Source organism: Berghia stephanieae, chromosome 5 (assembly GCF_034508935.2).
Source record: "Berghia stephanieae isolate SIO BIC M18660-M18661 chromosome 5, UCSD_Bste_1.3, whole genome shotgun sequence".
NCBI classification, from domain to species: Eukaryota; Metazoa; Mollusca; class Gastropoda; order Nudibranchia; family Aeolidiidae; genus Berghia; species Berghia stephanieae.
In genome coordinates, this window is record NC_088364.1 from 53,722,330 (window position 1) to 53,743,771 (window position 21,442).

Consider the following 21,442-nt stretch of genomic DNA (forward strand, 5'->3'; position numbering starts at 1 on the left):
TTAAATCCCGCGCATATCGTCCACTTTGCGAGCGCCTCAAACCGTAGCGGCTTACGCTCAAACACGTTTCCAAGTAACATTTGTTGTGAGATAGTGTCTAATCTTTAATCGCCATTTCGCTATGCATGTTTAGTGACAATAGGCCAGTAGGCCAACATAACTGGTCCCACACTTTCAAGAGTATTTTTTTCTACCAATATTATATGAATGAGTAAGGAACAATTTTGTGTTTGTTTGTTCGTTTGCTTGCTTGCTAGTTTGCTTGTTTTTCTTTTTTCTTTTTTTAAAAAAACATCTTTGATTTTATTCAACAAGTAGGTTGATATAAATTATACACAATATAAGAACACAATGTCCTCGACTCACCTGCAACATACAGTGACCTGTTTTTGTCAGCGACACAGAATTTCACATTTGAGACAGGACAAGGAATTGCTTTGCCATACATTGACATTTTATATTTTAAATGGCCAGAAAATTGTTTCTACTGCCATCAGTTAATTGAGATCACTTACATAATTACAACTTGTTAATAAATCTAAATTATGAGACATCGTTGAAGTCTTGGGTTTAAAACTTTTTAACCAAGTTGGGGAATTATCTTAATCGACCGATAGTTAAAGTAGAGATTTTTCTGGCCAAATGTTTTTTTTTTAATGTAAAAAAACAAACCCAAAATAAAACATGAGTTTTGTCAGAGTACGGCAATGGTATTGTCCTCATTGTGTCAACATTATTTTCTACAAACGGAAGCCGACATGTAGGGTTGACCACTTCAAAGACAACCGGTGCATGCATTGGATTGATAAGAAAAAGAAAGCCCGGGGCAAGCAAGCAAGCAAGCAGGACATGACGGGCTGACGGGTACTGGCACTAACCGGAGATTAAAGTGACGAATTGATTTCTGCTCCATATCAAAAGAGGTGCCTGCCTCGATTGTATCGGTTATTGATCCAATGCACGACATTATACATTTGTACATATTGCGGTTATTCGGACTGGAATCTGAATAGTCTCCTGTGACTATTCGGACTCAATTGTGCATGTGCAATCAGCAAGTTTTTATTATTCGGACTCGAGTCTGAATAGTTTCTCGTGGCAATATATATATATATTATATATATATATATATATATATATATATATATATATATATATATATATTATATATATATATTATATATTTTTATTTTTTTTTTTGTTTAAAAAAAATGACAATTACATAACATTGATGCAAATGAAAATAACAATAATGGTGTTGTAACTATCAACAGTTATTCCAAACACGATTTATTTAATGCGAAAGACAAATCGTTGATCAATTGGAAGTCCACTTTGAAATTAAAAGGAAAAAGTTAAAATCCTTTAAAAGGAATAAAAGTCAGGCAAAGCAACTGTGGTGATAGGTAAAAGATTTTCTTACAACTTTACACGATGTCCAAATAAAATCAGGACACAAAAGGTACATATTCTGATAGTTTTAGACCAGCAACAAATCATTCTACAGTCCAAAATAGGGGTATCAACTTATTCTGATATGGACGAAAAAAATGTCTTCTGAACTCTTCTTCTTTTTTTTTTCCATCAGTTCCACCCTCTGCCCACTGCCCGCACTGTCCCCCCCCCCCCCCCCCCCCTGGTTTCATACGCATTGGAGTTAGATCCAGTCACGGAGACTATTCGACCCAGCCCGATCGCACTTCGTATATATACTATTCTATGGTTGGTATTAGGTACATACTGTTGTATTAACGGTTTCTTTAACTATATAGAATTTAATTTAGGAAAATTTATAATTTTGATCTTAATGTGGATTTGGTGGTCCTTAAAGCTAAGTTGATTCCCTAATAAGGACAGGTTTCGCTCCAGGATTTAGTCAAATGTATTTTTTTTTTTTTTTTTGAACTTTAGGTCCAAATTATACATGTTGATTTTAGTGGATCCTTAGGTAGGCGGAAAGGTATTCTTTGGTTGTAGTTATTAATTGATTGAATGTTTACTCTAAACGGAAAAATTTCCAAGGCACAGAGAAGGGAACTCAAAGATGCCAATAATACATTGTTTTAATACACACAAATACACACATACACACACGCGCGCTCGCACGCACGGGCACACACCTGTAATATACTTGTATTTATTTCAACATATTTGTTGCACGCCAATGGCGGCGATGGTAGTCAGTTCACTATTTATACAAGGTCTTCGAATGCATGTCCTCAAATACCCTTTCCCCTTTCCGTCACCGAAATTAATTTTATATCAAACCTCTAATATTGACAGTGTTATAGTAATGGCAAGCTAAATAACTCGATAATGGTAAGTTTTAAACCCAATGAGATTTAACTTTGGATTTGTAGCGGAGAGATTGATTATGAAAGTTTTGCACTAACGCATGTAAAAATATCACAGCCTTTTCTGTCAGTTACAAGACAACTGGAATACGCTATCTGATAAGAGTCAATCTCACTTAGTGGCAAGTATAATTATAATATAACCTCATGTGGATAACAACTCCATTCCAAGGGAGGGAAGAAAACTTGATGTAATACATAATACGTAGGTTTGCTACTCGGCATGAAATTGGTCATTTTTGTAAGCAATTTTATCCAAATCACGCAAAAAGTATGAGAAAAATAAATTTACAAGAATATCAAAAAAAAAAAAAAAATTAAGTTAAGCAAAATACAAAACAAACAAAACAAAAAAAAAAACAAAATAAAACGGCAAAAAAGGCCTCATCCATTGGATTGTTGTTCACGGCATCATAAGCCAAGCTAGGAGATACACACAAAGGCAAAAAAAAATATTTGTTGACCTACTTCATTGGTAAACGCATTTACTGAATGAATAATCTGTAGTTACACAAATTAACATAAAAATTCCAAATTTTATTAATAATAGAATTCAATCTTTCAGGGTTTCGGACGCGGACTCATTATCAGTGAATGCAGCGTTGACCGCGCTCATTTATCACACAATTTCACATTTGTCACTATATAAGCAGTCATATCATTGCGTCAACATCGCATCGTCTTCGCTTTTTTCAAGGGTGTCTAGATATCGATGGCTGATAAAACTTCTGAAGTCCCGATTTTCACAGTCGGCGGACCAAAACTCTGAAGTCTACATACGACCTTTGCGCAAAGCTCGCATGTTGACTTCAGAGTTTTGATCCACCGATCTTGAAAATCGAGACTTCAGAGGTTTGATCCGCCAACCATCAATATTTAGAGTATTTTGGATAATGTAAATCACCTGGGTGTTGAAAAGTAACTTGTAAAAGGTTGTTTCAATGATCTCTGATATGGGGCATCTTCAATTGCTTCTGTTCTGACTGACTTTAAAAAACCAGGGTTGCCTATTTGCATATTTTGTGTGCTAATATACAAACTTATAATTGTCGGCACTGAAAAAAGAATCCATTAGAAATTCGAAGGAGATTATTTTTCCTTTCATATCACTGCCGTATATTATTGAATGTTTGGTTCCTTCTATGTTGAATGAAAAAAAAAAAACAAACTAAATAAATACTGTGGACGAAAACGTTGATCTTCATTGCATACTTAAAATGGTTTTAGGACATTTTGGGTTTGTTCTAGCTTCAACAGTATATATAAGGGACGGATTTTAGTTCATGCTATTTTATTTTAGTGGTTTGTATGACATATGTGGCAAAATCGAATAGACAATGCCGAAGGCATGTTTGTAATAAGGAATTACAATTATTTTGCCTGACAGTTAGAGCTCCTTTCTCATATTATTATGTTCTTGGCTCAATCCAGAGTAACAAGGTTACCCTAAAGATGGACGTCTCGCACACAGAACACAGTCACGTGATTGGCAAGGGAGGTAATAACATCAAGAGGGTCATGACGGAGACCAACTGTCACATACATTTCCCAGACTCCAACAGGGGAAATAACAATTCGGAAAAAAGCAACCAGGTAGGTAATAATATTTAATGGTTATGATGATGACGGCGACAACGTCGATGATATTGATAATGATATTGATAATGATGATGGTGATGATAAAGATGATGGTGGTGTGATGATCTCATAATGATGAAGATAATGAGATTTTAGGGGGGTGGGAGGAAGGATATGGGGAGAGGGAAAGGGGGGGGGGGGGAGGGGGGTGTGGAGGAGAATATAATACATCATTCTATCTTTCGATTCATTGTCACCTGTTGAGAGGAAAATTACTTGATGCAATTTTCTTCTTTACTATCTGAAAAATATTAATTGCCCGCGGAACGTTTGACTTCTGAAAGATATTTAATTTGGAATCTAACTGAATGTTATAGATTCATATTTTCACGCTGGCGTTAAAGTCCTAATGAGATTTTATTGTATATTATTAAGGATCAATTAAAGACTGCAAAGATGAATCGTCTGCGATGTTTGGTAACAATGTGTGTTTTTTCTTACCCCAGGTTTCTCTAGCTGGGCAGCCTGAAGGAGTCGAATCTGCCAGAAAACAAATCAGGGTAGGTCTCTCTCTCTCTCTCTCTCTTTTTATTTCACTCTCTCTCTCTCTCTCTCTCTCTCTCTCTCTCTCTCTCTCTCTCTCTTCTTTCTTCTCTTTCTCTCTCTCTCTCTCTCTCTCTCTCTCTCTCTCTCTTCTTTCTTTCTTTCTTTCTTTCTTTCTCTCCTCTCCCCCCCCCCCTCTCTCTAAGAAGAAGAAGAAGAATGATAATAATACACAATAATGATAATAATAATAATAAATATAATAATATAATAAAATATAATAATAATAATAATAATAATAATAATAATAATAATAATAATAATAATAATATATGATGATAATAATAATAATATATAATATATGATGAATATATGATATATAATAATAATAATAATATATAACAATATATATATTATAATAATAAAAATTTATAATAATTAATATATAATTATTATTATTTTATTATTATTATTATTATTATTATTATTATTATTATTATTATTATTATTATTATTATTGTTATTATTATTACTATTATTATTATTACTATTGTTATTGTTATTATTATTACCTTTTATTTCGTTCATCTATTCATCCATTGATTTTGTATATGTCTTTCATCCACCTGTACTAACATTTTGCCAATCTGCACAATTTAATCAAAGAATCCCGTCTCTTTTAATGTGCCTTTTTAAGGGACGCTATTAATAGGTAATATACGAATAATGTTAGAAAATGTTTACAACAACTCTCTCTCTCTCTCTCTCTCTCTCTGTCTCTTTCTCTCTCTTATCACCTTCTTCTTCCTCTTCTTCTTCCTCTCTTCTTCTTCTTCTTCTTCTTCTTCTTCTTCTTCTTCTTCTTCTTCTTCTTCTTCTTCTTCTTCTTCTTCTTCTTCTTCTTCTTCTTCTTCTTCTTCTTCTTCTTCTTCTTCTTCTTCTTCTTCTTCTTCTTCTTCTTCTTCTTCTTCTTCTCTTCTTCTTTCTTCTTCTTCTTCTTCTTCTTCTTCTTCTTCTTCTTCTTCTTCTTCTTCTTCTTCTTCTTCTTCTTCTTCTTCTTCTTCTTTCTTCTTCTTCTTCTTCTTCTTCTTCTTCTTTCTTCTTCTTCTATTTGTCTGTCCATTATATATATATATATATATATATATATATATATATATATATATATATATTATATATATATATATATATATATATATATATATATTGAGCTGTTGATGTTGATTGTTGAAGTGGTTCCGTAGGTTTGTAGTATATATTTCATTCCTTTTCTTCTGGCAACACTACCAGCAGCAATGAATACAACAAAAGTTTAAACATATTTTACGCACACACACACACAACACACACACATTGAATTGGCGGGGCATGAAAGACTGCATGTTATCATCATGTGATTATCGGAAAAATGGCTCACTAGTTATTGGAACGCAATCTTTTTAAAGAGCACAAAACGACATCCGATACTGTTTTACCTCACACAAAGGAAATGCGAGTTGTGTAAAAATTAAAACAAAATGTATTGAAGTTGTCGGAATGGACGAAATGCTCACGTAATATTTTTGAATTCGAGTTGTAACTCGACACGGGATGCAAAAAAATGACATTATTTATTTAGTCATTGTGTTCTGGTAACAATAGATCAATGCCTATGTTGTTTAGATTTTATAAACGTCATCAATGCATACTTAATGAGGCGATCTGTCAGATAATTAAAAACCAGACTTTTAATAGAGCAACATCTACTAACTGTGCATAAAGAGCTTTATTGTGGTTTACAACAATAACTCTTCTCATGTGGGATGAAACGTGAGGCATGTAAACCTCTCTAACATTGTTTTTTCAATAGAGACAACGCTGTTATAGGGTACTCATTTTACACCCGAGTACGACAATTGAATATGAGTGGGATTGGAACCCGCGACCTACATTTAGGTCACAAACCGAGTTTTATATTGCGACACCACCCCATCGAAGGATTGACCGAATTTATTGTTACTTGAATGACTATGGTGGTGATTGATGGGTGGTGATGTGATCAAGTGGATAAGACATTGCACTGCCATCCGATCTAGAAACCCTTATTGCTCAGAATGCGGCGCTGATCTGTGGCTGGAGATTTGTTATTTTGATCTTAGAGAATCAGACCCTAGAGACACAGTTCCATAAGAATTATAATGTCTTACCTGCTAGTTAAAAAAAAAAAAAAACAGAAAAAAAAGAACAACCAAAAGGAAAAAAAATGAGAAGAAATAAAAATTGAGCTCAAACAACCCCCCCCCCCCCCTTCCCCTCAATGAGCCTTCTTCAACAAGAGACCAAATCTAACACCTCCTGGTCAAAAGTAGTGTTATTATATTATCACAGAAGCTAAAAGGTTATTGAGAAGTGAGAAGACATAATTTTGGAGACGTATTTCCATCAGATGAATTCATCTATGTTCGTATTCATTTTTCCTACTCCTGAGATCAACTGAAACGATTAAGTTTGATTGTTTCTTAATTAATATTTTTTTAACGGGAAGAGTAGTGCAAGAATACAGTTGTGGCTTCTTTCAGAGACTTTTTAACCACATTATATTGATACTGTTAGCATAATGCTATGACAATTATAAGTCATGCCATATTAATGTTATAAAAATTTAGTGTTCCAAGAATGTTGTTATAGATAGAATGAAATTTTGACGTCACTCAGGTCTTTGTTATTGTTCTTTGCCATCCGCGTTTATGAGTAATTCTGACTAAACTGTATTGACCAGACTATAAACGTTCATGGTTACACACAAAACTATGTCAAACCTTAAACGTTTATAGTCTGGTCAATACAGTTTAGCGAGAATTACTCATGAACGTGGATTACAAAAAAAAAAAAAAAAAAAAACAATAACAAAGACCCGAGTGACGTCAACTTCATTCAATCTATATTTCTCCAAGCTTCAGATTGACTGGCCGTATGTTGAACGTTCTTTGTTCAAAGCATTCCAGGGATGGAATTTAAATCTCAGCTTCCAAATAACTTTGAGAGGAAGCGTACCACTACTACCCTCCCCGTTCACTTCCCCAGATGTTCCGAATGAAAGATATTGAAAGGCGCTTAATTAACCCTCTCCTTACCACCTGCAGCAAAATCGTCACATTTGTAACGAAACAATATACATTTTTCTTATTTAGATTTATTTCGTACATCACAAACTTTGAAGAATGATCTTTGATTAATTAAGAAGAACATAAGGCTGTTTTGTAGAGAGTTTGTTTTGAGTTTTAAAAAATACATTTTTCTGCTATATAAGCTTGCCATTTTGGGAAAATACTGAAAACGGCCGGTAAGGAAAGAGTCTGAATTAGCGGATTTTGATAACCACTCGTTAAAATAGATAGACATATTTGGGATGGTTGTGAGGATCCACGCCTTTACACCGCGGCCAATAATTGCAATACGTACGTTCTCGCGTAACCCGGTGTTGTTTATTTAGTCAAGTGTGGTGAATTGCTAGAAAGGACACAACTTCAGTAGACGTCGGACACAACGGATCGTTGGACACTAAGAAAAAAAAAAAGCCCGTGAGCTTTTATATAGCGCAATATCCACTAAACCTGCTCAAAGCGCTTTACAAAGGGTCCCTGACCAACAGCAACACTTAACATGTAGAACGAGACATGACGCCTGTTAGGCGATATTACAATTTTTTTCGACCAGATACTCATTTTACACCTGAGTACGGTGAGAGAACGTGAATAAAGAGTCTTTTCCAAGGACTCAACTATGCGCCGAGCAAGGCTCGAACCCATGACCTTCCGATCCGAAAGTGAGTGTCATACCACAAGACCACATAGCCGCACAATTATGTACACAAGAACTCACTGTGGTGTCAATTAATTAGATTAATTGGTAGTAAAATGCATTACCAAGACATTGATATTTAAACATTTTAACGAGCTACTGGAGTGAAATCCATTATCTTCGTTTCATAATAAGGCGTTTTAGGAAAACATTCGATCATTATTTCGAAAACGCTCCCTGAAATTCCCCTGGAAATTCGTACGCTCTTTTGATTAGAGATAACGGTCATAGATATTAGACCTACTTAGGTTGAGATGGAATTTGGTTAAGTGAACTCATTCAATACAAGATGGTTTTTGTTTTCTTGATTGATTAAATTGGGTAATTGTGTTTAGCAGTAGTAGTAGTAGTAGTGGTGGTAGTAGTGGTGGTAGTAGTAGTAGTAGTAGTAGTAGTAGTAGTAGTAGTAGTAGCAGTAGTAGTAGTAGTAGTAGTAGTAGTAGTAGTAGTAGTAGTAGTAGTAGTAGTAGTAGTAGTAGTAGTAGTACAGTAGTAGTTGTTGTAGTAGTAGTAGTAGTGTAGTAGTAGTAGTAGTAGTAGTAGTTAGTAGTAGTAGTAGTAGTAGTAGTAGTAGTAGTAGTAGTAGTAGTAGTAATAGTAGTAGTAGTAGTAGTAGTAGTAGTAGTAGTAGTAGTAGGTTCGTCCATCTCATCATCATCATCATCATCATCATCATCATCATCATCATCATCATCATTATTATTATTATTATTATTATTATTATTATTATTATTATTATTATTATTATTATTATTATTATTATTATTTTATTGTTGTTGTTGTGCCTGTTTTTCCATTTCCACGGGTTCTCCATTCTCCACTAGTCTTATAAAAGGGGAAAACACTCACAATTTATGCAATACGCCGTATCAGTAATAAGAATATGAGTTTCTGTCGACTGAGTGATATGCAAAACCCAGAAATGGCCGTGTCGGCTAAAATGTTTTGTTTTCTTTCCTCATGCATACGTGTATGTGTGTGTGTATAATATATATATATATATATATATATATATATATATATATATATATATATATATATATATATATATATATATATATATATTATCACAAAACATGCAATGGAAATTGACCTTGAGCTGACGTTGAATACTGGTCATTGAAGTCTATTGATATAACCTAAGTAATAAGTCGGTCGGTCTCGCGCAAAGAAAGTGGGGATCTCCGAGCTATGCAATCTACCGGAAATTAAGTGGTAAAATAAACTGGATTACATACGTTTCGTCGCCAGATAAGTCTATTACAGGGCAGAGAGTCAATGTTTGGGTAAGAAGGGATAAATGGATATTTTCATCTTCCTTCTATGTGACTAGACTTACGGCTTAGGAGTTTTGCGACTCTTGCGACATTAAAAAAATAATTTAAAATTGATCTTTTATATAGCGCAATATCCAGTAAACGTGCTCAAAGCGCTTTACAATGGTTCCCTGACCAACAGCAACGCGTAACATGTAAAACGAGACATGACGCCTATTAGGAAATAATACATTTTTTCCGACAAAGAAAACGCTGTTAACGGTCAGGCACTCATTTTACACCTGAGTACGGTGAGAGAATGTGAGTAAAGAGTCTATTCCAAGGACTCAACTATGCGCCGAGCGAGGCTCGAACTCAGGACCTTCCAATCCGAAAATTAGTGTCATACCACAAGAACAGATAGCCGCATCAAATCATATCAATTCCATAGAAAAGGAATTTGATGAAATAAGTCCAATCATTTTAAACCGAGAGCAAGGACTTGACCGAGAGTTAATCTGCGCTGACAAGCGCCCGGGGAAAAAATTATCTCATCTCATGTAGTTCCATATCTGAAGCAGACGTCGGAGGTCATCTTCCGCCAAGCTGATCTATCTCTTGCCAATTCTATTAAAGCAGCGCCACCTTTCTCAGCTTCATCTATCCAAGTTCTTATCCCTTTCAAATAAGTTATTCTTTGTCTTCCTCTTATTCTTTTTCCATTCATCTTTCCAGTCAAGGCGAGTACTTCCAAACCAGGGTGGCGGATAATGTGTCCTAAAAATTCAATTTGGCGTTTGATGATTTTTGTTATCAGTGATCTTTTTCTGTTTGCCATTTCTAAAATTTCTTCATTTCTTTTCCTTTCCACCCATGACACCCTCGTCATTCTTCTGTAAAACCACATTTCCGCTGCCTCCAGTCTTTTAACCATGGTCTTGTTTATGGTCCAGCTCTCACAACCATATAGCAGCACAGACAGTACATAGCAATCCAGGACTTTGATTTTTGTTTTCATGCTAATATTCCTGTTTTTCATAATTGTATGCAGCTGGTTGAATGCATTCTTCGCCATACCTATTCTTTTCTTTATTTCACAATCTGATTTTCCATTGGATGTTACATTGAAGCCTAAATATTTGAAACATTCAACTTGTTGTATTGTTTGTCCTCTGCTTGTTATTACACAGACTGGTGGGTTATTATTTTTAGATACCGTCATACATTCTGTTTTCTGAAAAAATTATATCTATATAAAAAAGGGCGAATTGTTCAAGTCGATTGGACTTTGACCATGAATTAGACTCAAGATCAATTTGACCGTCTCTGATCCCAAACAATTATGGAGAAGCAAATGAAATATATCGACGTACTTCAGATAGGAATGTTATCTGTATATCATCATTACTGTTGTCGTCGTCACTACCACCACCACCACAACCACGATCATCATCATCATTATCATCATCATTATCGCCAACAACAAGAGTAAGAGCATCATCAACATCAACAGTTTCTTGTAATTTCTCGTCTCTCGCAATGACGTAGGTCTTTGAGTGCCTGCTTTTCACCAAATAAATTCGTAAGCATGCGAGGGCGAAAGAACATAATAAACTCTTAAAACAATTTATCAACTTGGATGATTCTGTGAGTGCATTGCCCCTTGCTGGTGGTGATAAGGATAGAACAAAACAGCTGTGAATTCCTAGATCCGAAACGATTATCTGTAGAATATCACTTTCACAAGTGTTGATCGTATCGGATTGAAAGTTCCATCATTTGATTTAATCAACATTCGCAATTTGCCAGGTTGTAAAATTCTCGATTATTTCCTTGGAAAGTTTTCAAAATATTTTGGCAATTTGATAATTTTATTGATATGCATCCCGTTTGGAAATTCCTGTACGATGATGTCATTGATAACAATCCTTTGATGTTTATTGTGGCTGTATTTATTATTTTGATGATTATAGGATATTATGGTTGGGTGGTTAAAATGGTGGTGGTAGGTGTTATGATGGTAAGGTAGTAATGGACATAGTGATGATGACAGTGATGATGGTGATGAAAATAATAATGATGATGATGATGAGAAGGACCATGACATAAATAATAATGAACACGAGAATTATGTCTTTGTGTGTGCTTAGTGGAAGGTGGAGGGGTTGGTTATATTTACTTGGTTATGGTTTTGTTTTGTGGTGTGTATTTTTAATAATAAAAGAGAGTCCGTTTTTTCTACGCACTTACTGCCGGACGGAAAGGAATGTTTTTAAATTAAATGTAAGTCGCATACTTATTGGCAATCAATTCGTATAAATCAGTAAGATGCATCTCATTGGCCCTAGTGGTTTGGAATTCAAATCCTTATAGATGGAACGAAATTGACGTCACTCAGCTCTTTGTTATTGTTTTTAAGCAGCCATTTCAATGATTAGTTCTCCCTAAATTCTATCAATCAGACCATAAACGTTTAATGGTACACACAGTTTTGTTGATACGTTTTATTCGCGTGGCGGATGCTGTGAGTAATTTAACGAAACGCATAGCATCAATAGCGATTTAACGCTTTGTCGTAATTAATGCTTTAGATCGGAAGGAACTTGGATCGAACGTCGTTGGAGACACTTGAGATTTTTCATAACTTTATTTGTTTTATTTTTTAATGTTAAAGACTACTCCATACAGACCTATCCGAGACAGGACTATTATTACACGGAAGAATTGTGTTGAAATTGTAATACAACTACTGTACCACTATTCATTTAAAATATTGAATTATAAAGCTGGAATGATATGGAAAAGCTTGACGAAAGAAAGGACTGAAAGTGTCAAATAGACCGCCGCGACGTCCTCTTTGTCATGATCCTGGCAATTTAATTATTTTTTTTAATTTGACAATATTTGTTTAAAACATAACCCTCTCCTTACCATCCATAGGAAAATCGTCACAACTAACAATTTTCTCATGATGATATCCTTTGTACTTCACAAATTATAAAAAAATATTTTGTTATAGCTATAAAAATTAGACACTGGACAATATTATATGTATATGGAATGTACCCGTTCCTTTTCTGTTTGAGTATAATTTTTTTTTTTTTTATTTTTTATTTTTTTTTTTTTTTGTGTTGGGTGCTTGTGCGTGAAGTTTCAGGGAAAAGTCTGAAAATGTCTGGTAAGAAGAGAGTTAAATATCGATCGATTAAAATTAAAATTGCCCTCATTTTATTTTATTTTTTTAAATCCCAAAATTGATCTTTTAATTTTTTTTTAAATTACCATTGAGGATCATTTTAATCTATCAATATTTGAAAATACATATAAATTTTCTGGGTGACAAATTAGGAAACAGGCAGTGGAAAGAAAAATACAAGAAAAAAATAGGGTGGTTTTTGTCTTGTATTTTTCTTTCGTGGCACTTTTTCGATGAGTTTTCTAATGAAAATATAAAATAAAGAATGTGTTTTGTCAATAGTACAGCAGGCATCCTTGACTGAACTTTCTTTCATTCTTGTCTTATTTCGTTATCTTGATGGTTCTCTTTCTGTTGCTCCTTACTGACGATGTCAAGATCCCAGACTTGCCAACTTGAAAATCTAAAAAATCGCAATTTTTGGGGGGAGATGTAATAATTTGTATTCGCTATTGTTGACTTTAAAAATCAACAATTTAGCATCACAAGGATTAAATAACACTTCTAAATCCTTTCATCAACTTTCATTTTCATTATGTTTAAATGACCAAGAGGTGCTCATAAAGTTTTGACATTGGAGGCAAAATTTCGTAATTTAACGAATTTTTTGGTCATACTAGGGAGGTCTGCCTGAGATCCTGTGCGTAAAAATCCTTGCAAGACTTCCTTCCTTCCATCTGATAACTGCTGTTACCACCTAACCTACCTTTGCGATGAATGTCAGGGAATGAATGAATAACAGCGTACTTGTATTAAAGTTGATGTCCCGAGTAACGTTGCTGGAAAAAGGCGTTGCTTTGAAGACTACTCGGGAGTTCAGAGTTCAAAGGGTTAAAGAATAAACAAAGCAGACACCTAAATTATAATGCAGGCAAATGCCTCATATTTTATTATATTTTTTGTTTCCTTTTGATTTATAACATAATGTATTGATAAGAGCTTTGATATAGCATGCTCACGTATGTCCAATTTTCCTCGAGCTCATTAATTATTACACTTCATTTAATTTCATTAAACCCTTTTTTATGATGCTGGATAGGCCACTCTTGTATTAAAGTCGAGATAGATAGTTAGTGCCTTTCCAATTCGAGAAACGCTTTTCTCCTTGTGCTTATTTAAAAACATATAAGGTTTTTGTTTTTCGTTGTATTTGGGGGGGGGGGGGGGAGGTTGGTTTGGGTTTGGGTTTTTTTTTGTGATTTTTTTTTCTCTCCTGATTAAAACGACCCCCATCATAGCCGCGAAATTTTTTATATTCTCTATTGTCTTCTGGCACTTTCCTACTCACTTCATCTCTTGTTGTTATTAAAATGACAATTCTTTCCTTTGGTGGTATTTTATATGTGATAAGCAGCAGCGTTGTAATGTAGAAGAATAAACTTTGTAAAAAGAGAAGCCTCTGATCTGGTTCTCATTAACCAGTTAACTGCCATATTCTGGAAAAACACGTATTTAAACATTTGGCCAGAAAACTTGTCTTTCAAATATCGATTGAATAAAATGACCATTATCTTGGCAAAAAAACAAAACAAAACAAAACAACAAACAAAAAACTCACAAAACTCGCGAAGTCCCAGGTTTGAGAGTTTTTGCCAAGAATAAGGTCTTTTAAATCATCCGATATTTGAAGGACGAATTTTCTGGCCAAATTTTTTAATAGTGTCTTCCAGAGAACGGCAGTTAACTAACTGGTAAGCATCCAGAGCTCCCAGTCTTTAATGTCACAAGATAAGCAATAATAATAAAATTAAAAAGAAACGTAAATACTATTACGGTCCTTAACAACGAAACCTTTTTCCTCTCGCCAATTCCATTTATCTTCCTGACGGGTTCGCACTGATAAAATAGTGTGAAGTGGTTTATACTTTCTTTGTGTGTGGTGGTTGTTTGTCCCCATCCCCTCCCCTTTAACAGCCCTCTATTTATTGTTTTCGTTCCTTTTCTCTCTTCCTACGTATACTCATACTCGTACCAATAAGGTCGCAGGTTCAAACCCCACCACCGCCGCGAAAAAAATTTTATTCTCTATTGTCTTCTGGCACTTTTCTACTCACTTCATATCTTGTTGTTACTAAATAATGTATTATGTTCCAAGATTGGAAATATTTATCAGTATTTCGTTGATGTCTCGGATTTTCTAAAGTTTTCTGTATGAATAAAACCTCCCCCAAAACGAACGATGTTTGAAATCTTATTTACGTGATGCCTTTTTCTTACATTACGTACTGTATCCTTCGATCCCGCCCCCCTTCCCTTCTCCTCCCGCTCGCTCATCCTCCCCTCCTCTTCCCTCTCCTAGTCGAAGGCAATGCTTCTCATTTCTCGCACCATGCCAAATTGCTATCCCTCTGTCCTCTTCACGGGGATCCCGATGGCTCAGTGGTAGAGTGCTCGATCCACAAGCAAAGGGACCAGTATCGATTTTCTGCCCCCCCCCCCCCCTTGACCACCCAGCAGCCGTGATAGGGTAGCTGGATCTGCAAGATGTGGCGAAAAGTACGTTGTAATAAAATAGAACAGCGTGCTTTCCGAACGGTATTGTCGGTACAGAAACGTGGGGTGTAAACCCCGGCCCCATGGACCTTATTGATGCGAAGGAAAACATTTTTCTAACTTCCATCCTTAGCTTCTTTCTTCTCTTCCTTTTTTTTTTAAATGCAAAAAAAAAAAAAAAATAAAAAAAAAAGCAAACGCGATCATGTGAAGAAAAATAAATTAAAAAAATATATATATATGTACATTTCTAGATTATTTGTGTCTGTATGCGCGCCCGCGCGCGCGCACGTATGTGTGTGTGTGTGAGAGAGAGAGAGAGAGAGAGAGAAAAAAAAAAAAAAAAAAAAAAGAGAGAGAGAGAGAGAGAGAGAGAGAGAGAGAGAGAGAGAGAGAGAGAGAGAGAGAAATTTGTTCGTTTGGTTTTATTTGGGTTTATATGTTGGTTTTTGTTTTTGTTTTTTTCTTTGTTGTCGTATTTTATTTTTTTGTTGTTTGTTATTTGTGGGGGGGGGGGGGTCTCCTCCTTCCCCCCCCCCCCCCCTTTTTTTTTTTTTCAATGCTTTTGTTCGTTCATTTATATTATGAATAAAATGATATCGAAATTACATTGCAGGTTCGTTTCAATAAAATATTTTGTATGGGCTTTATTAGGGATTTACCCCTACTTATAATCGTCACGAGACTATATGTAAAGCACCCTCCTCATATTTTTTTATCTGGAATTTATTTGTCGTTTGAGAAAACAGCGGTTTGAAAAAGATTGTTCTGTAAGGAAATGGGAAGGTGTGAAGAATGAGTTGGAAATACTGGACAGATAATATGATCATTTCTACGGACTAATAGTAATAGTAGGAATGACGCGGCGAAAAGTAAGAATGTAACTTAACGAATCGTGCAAGATGGCGGACCATACATGGCATGCAACCCCTGGAAGGAAAAGGAACTCATTTGATTGATTATCTATTTATTTATTGATGTTATCGTTTCTGTTGATGCCGTGAGCGAACATGACCCCGCCGGTGACCCTACACGCATGACGAGTGTTCTAAAATTAGGCGATATATTATTGGCACCGATGTGCACCCGACTAACCGTTTGAGAGTCGTCTGCATCAGCAAAGCTACGTGTTGATGCCTCTTAGTAACTCCCTGGCAACTCGACGGCGGATTTTCCGTCTGTTTCTTCTTTCTTTATATATTTCGCTCCCCATTCGTTTCCTTGGTTCGTAACTGGACCGTGAGAACTTTATTATAATTATGATAATATACACATTTGCTGCACCAAGTCTCTCACCTTTTCTTCTTCGTATTATTATTATTATTTTTTAATATCCATTTTCATCTTGCTTGTACTTTGTGCAAACGATTGCTTCTCCACACCCACACATCCATATTTTTTGTATTATCTTCTTCATCGTTTGCTCAGGGGATAAATTGTATGATAAGCAGTGCCGAAAAAAACAAAAAAAATAACGATAAAACAATCCACTAAGATTATATAATCACTTCGATTGGGGTCCCGATAGCTCCGTTGGTAGAGCACTCGCTTCACAAGCAAAGGGACCGAGATCGATCCCGGGTGCAGTCGAGATTTTTTTCTGACCCAGTAGTGATTGGGTAGCTGGGTTTGTCAGATATGGCGGAAGTACTTTGCGACAGACTAGCGTCCTATCCAAAGGGTAGCAAGCAATTGCTAGTGTCCGTTTCACGCTATAGAGACCGGGATGAACTCCGGCTCCATGGGCCTGGTGGCTCTGAAGGACAACTTTTAAAAAATGTAGTTACACTTTTAGTTGTTGTTGCATCTATCAGAGCTTGTCTATAACTCATCTGATACTGCTCGATTAAATTTGTCTTCCAATTGATAAATGTATTACATTCGCTGAAATGTATCTCACCCACCCCACCGCCCTTGTCTCAAGCATTATTCTTTTTTTCCTTTTTAAAAAAATCTTTCGCTGACAGATTATTTTGATTTATATAGAGGTGAAGTGATACTGATGTAATATAATCATTTTCGGCGTCTCTTTGCCTTGATCCCCTAAAAAATATTCTCCTGCAAATATTTTTTTCCTTTGAATTCAATCTTTATTCATGTGTCAAATAAAATCAGGCCAAGCTATGGTCTGAATCGACGTTCACTTATTTGTAGGTCTGATAACCCAATTCAGTATGGGTTCCTTGTTGAAATGGAAATCTCAAACAAAACAAAAAAAATGACGAAAAATATTTTCCACTACAACAATATTAATAATATAATTGCGTTCGGATGTCAGACCTGCACATATGTAAATGTCGGTCTGAATCTTTTCCTGATGCACCGCTGGCCGTATCGAATTTTCGTTTGACTTTATGTAATATTAATGCTTGGGTCCTGATTGAAAGAAATGATTTTATCCCAATTTATTGTCCTGACATAACACTCCGTGCATGTATGTTTTGTTAATTGTCTTTTTGGTTAAAAGCTGTAGAGAAATTTTAAAGTGTTAAGTCGCTTTGGTCCTCGGCGTCTTGACATAACACTCCGTGCATGTATGTTTTGTTAATTGTCTTTTTGGTTAAAAGCTGTAGAGAAATTTTAAAGTGTTAAGTCGCTTTGGTCCTCGGCATAATTTAAGCAATTGCTAAAGTTATTGATGGTTGATATCAACCATGATTCACAGCTCACCCTTTTTGACATAATCACATAATATTATTTATTTTACAAAAGAATATAAAATTCCCTTTATTCATCCCATAGGGGAAATTTGTCTTAGGGTCTATTCAAAGGAAGACTTGAATAACCCAGGCGTCAGCCGCAGTGCAGCGCCGCAAACATTTGATAATGTTCAAAATTCTGCAGAATTTTAAGTCATCCCATAACACTACATCAATAACTGGGTGATATTTACCCATTTAATTTAACATTTGAATTATTTTTTTTTCTTGTTAAAATAAGGAAAACTGGGCGTGAAACAAAAACAATCAATATAGAAAGACCAGAACAGGTTCCATCCCCTTCGAAATGCAAAAGACTTTTTTTTCTCTTTTTTAAAATTCATATTGTATATATATATATTTTTTTTAAATTTATTTTTAATGAGGACGTACTTTAATTTTCCCTCACAGGACCTCTTACCCCTGGTCTTTATGTTTGACCTCCCTGTGACCTCACCTTTGACCCCTGTCCCCGATGTCAATTCCCCATACATCCAGCAACTCCAACAGACTCATGCTGTCACCATCAACTTCAAACAAAGGGTTCGATCATACTCCACTACAGCCGTCATCAGGGGCTCTGTGTACTCGGCTAAGGGAGTTCAACAGGCCACCACGAGACTGATGGAGAGACTTGCGGGCAATGTAAGAAAGTGTCAAGACTGAATTGATAGATGCGCATTGTTAAATTCTTTTTTTTTAAATTATGATGTAATGTAATGTAATGGGGAAACTTGCAACTTATATCGCGCCATTATGCATTTACAATACCCAATAACGCTTTACAATAGCAATAAATAAACAAATTAATAAATAAACACATAGACATATCATACACACATGCATATATACATACATAGACAAATGTATATATTATATTTATATACATGCACATATATCTGCACACATATATCAACAATTCATGTAATAGATAGATATAAATAACTCAATTCTTAGGCATTTTTTTAAAAGGTATCAAAGGTCTGACAGTTCCTGGTATAGGGCTATGTAGGTAATGAGTTCCACTCAGCTGGAGTAGAACAGCCAAAAGATCGTTCAGAAAATGCAGTTTTAGGAATGCCAATATGAGAATAGTATTTCTTTAAGAGAGCCAGTATATATAATAATATTTACAAAGACAATCTGGTATTAATTTCAACTTTGTTTTTTTTGTAACCACTCAGTTACCAACATATCGTCAACAGTTTGACATGTCCATCCTATTACTATTATGTGTTGTAAACGAAAACAAAGATAAAGATAAAATAATTACCATTCTCCTGTATCAAAAGTATTTGCAAAACATTGTTCAACTGAATGTGAAAGGAAAATGATAAAAATTTCCATCTCAATTCTTATTGATATCATGATCACCGTCTTAGGTGAATCTTTGAATAGCGACATAGTCAATATTAAGCAATTTTTAAAGGATACAATGGAATACCATTTGACATTGTTGTAAATAAATGACCTTCTCAGGTGAACCTGCCAGTGAGCATGCAGCTAGAGATAGCTCCTCAGCATCACATCTTCATCATAGGTCGTGGCGGCGTCAACATCAAGCACATCATGCAAGCTACCGGTGCTAACATTCTATTTCCTGACCCCAACTCTGCAACACAGCAGAGGAAAGGCACTGTTTTCATCACGGGGACCATAGACAGTGTTATTCTGGCAAGGCAACACCTCATCGTAAGTTGAGAGGGGTATAGAAATGAAGGACTTTGAAGAATGATAATGATTTTAGTGATGATTTTTATAATTATGGTTAATGTAAAAAAAATTTTTTTAAATCATCCTAGTTCATGCTGTTTTCTGAAATATGAATTTCTTGTGTTTTATATGTTTCCGATTTAGTCAAGTGAGTGTTAGTCATTTCATTAATTTATTTGTTTATTTATTTATTTTATTATTATTATTGTTGCTTTTTTTCTCTCTCTGTTTTATCTTTAATTTATTATTGATTTTACGTGTTTTATTTGATATTTGGAAATTATATGTTAATGTATGTGTTATATGAGCAATTTCCTAAAAATAAACCATTGAATTGTAATGAAGATTATAATGATTATGTATCATTAAATCAATTATGTAACAACTAAAATATGATTACTTAATGTGATTGGAAACGATGATGATGATGATGATGATGATGATGATGATGATGATGATGATGATGATGATGATGAAGAAGAAGAAGATTATGATGATGATGATGATAATGATATAATGTTTGATAGGTAAAAAATGAGGTGAGAAAGAGAAGGAGAAGGATTAGGATGAGGAGGATCAGTTTATAATTGAGAGGAAAATGTCTTTCTCTCTCTTTCAATCACTTATGGAAGAGTAATAAAACTATCCGAACTCGTCATTTCATCATAACTGAAATGGAAAGCAATCAATAATCTTTATAGTTACTCTTTATAAAGAAAAGCTTGCAATTGGGTAAACCGTTCTCAGGCATATAGGGAAAGATAAAATGCTTAACAGATTTCATATCTTTAAAAATACCTCATGAGAGAAGATGTCATGAATTATAATTTTTATGAATTTAGGACTTTCAGTTTTCGAAAATTTTAATACACCAGTAGAAAATCACAAATTCCTATTTAATATAAAAGGTTTTTATAAGTAACATTGCAATAGCGGTAAAAAAAAAAAAAAGGGCGACTATCGCCTTTATTTTTAGCCATGAAATATGTCGTCATGATAATGTCACTACGCCTACATTTACATTCTAACATAAACCTCACCAGTAACAGAAGTGCAGTTTTTGTAACCATATATACAGAAGCATCATTTAAAAAGTCTGGCAATTCTTACCGTGGAAATAAGAGACTGATGTATCCCGTGGGGAAGATTGACTTATTTAACTTAAGGTCTTTCACTTCCTAATCATCCAAAAAGGATGCCTCGGCTGGCTCTCAAATCATCGTGTGTCAATTCCTTCCACAGTTCACAGACTTTTGCTGTGAATGCCAGTAGATCTTCCTTTTATTGTAGTTCTTGGTAATTTTGGAGGCATTTTAGGTCTCTGTTTAGGACAGTGTGAATTGACGTGGTTTGCCTTTATATAGCAATGACTATCCCGCACAAATCTTTGGGCGTCTTTTTCGCTTACAAAGTGCCCGAATTCGCGGCAAAATATGGGACGAAGCCGTTTCGTATATGCTATTTTAAAAATTAATTACGACGCTGTTTATCGATGAATATGACTGAAAGTTGGCACATAGTTAGAAAAAATGTCATTTTAGATTATGTCAAGCGACAAAACTCGTGCGATTACCGGAAAATTGTTAAAAATAAATTTTTACTCTTTGGAGTAAAATATTTCTAAAACTACCGGGCGTGGAGGTTTTGACGCTGACAAGGTAATACATGAACACTTCTTCTTTTTGGTTGTAAAATTTCATATGAATATGACGAGTACTTTTCCCGTATTTTACAAAACACCATCCCAAGTTTCAACCTTTTAATCCACTT

The 21,442-nt window shown here is 34.9% G+C and overlaps 1 protein-coding gene across 2 annotated transcripts in view; it reads left to right on the plus strand.

Annotated features, from left to right (window-relative positions):
- The window catches only part of LOC144973195 (protein bicaudal C homolog 1-A-like), a 72,339-nt gene that overhangs the window by 37,174 nt on the left and 13,723 nt on the right, over positions 1-21,442 (plus strand). For both annotated transcript variants that reach the window (XM_078915342.1, XM_078915341.1), the window contains exons 6-9: positions 3,786-3,947; positions 4,439-4,492; positions 18,371-18,604; positions 19,439-19,651. In XM_078915342.1, coding sequence (XP_078771468.1) covers positions 3,786-3,947; positions 4,439-4,492; positions 18,371-18,604; positions 19,439-19,651 — 663 coding nt within the window. The remainder of the gene's footprint in view (positions 1-3,785; positions 3,948-4,438; positions 4,493-18,370; positions 18,605-19,438; positions 19,652-21,442) is intronic.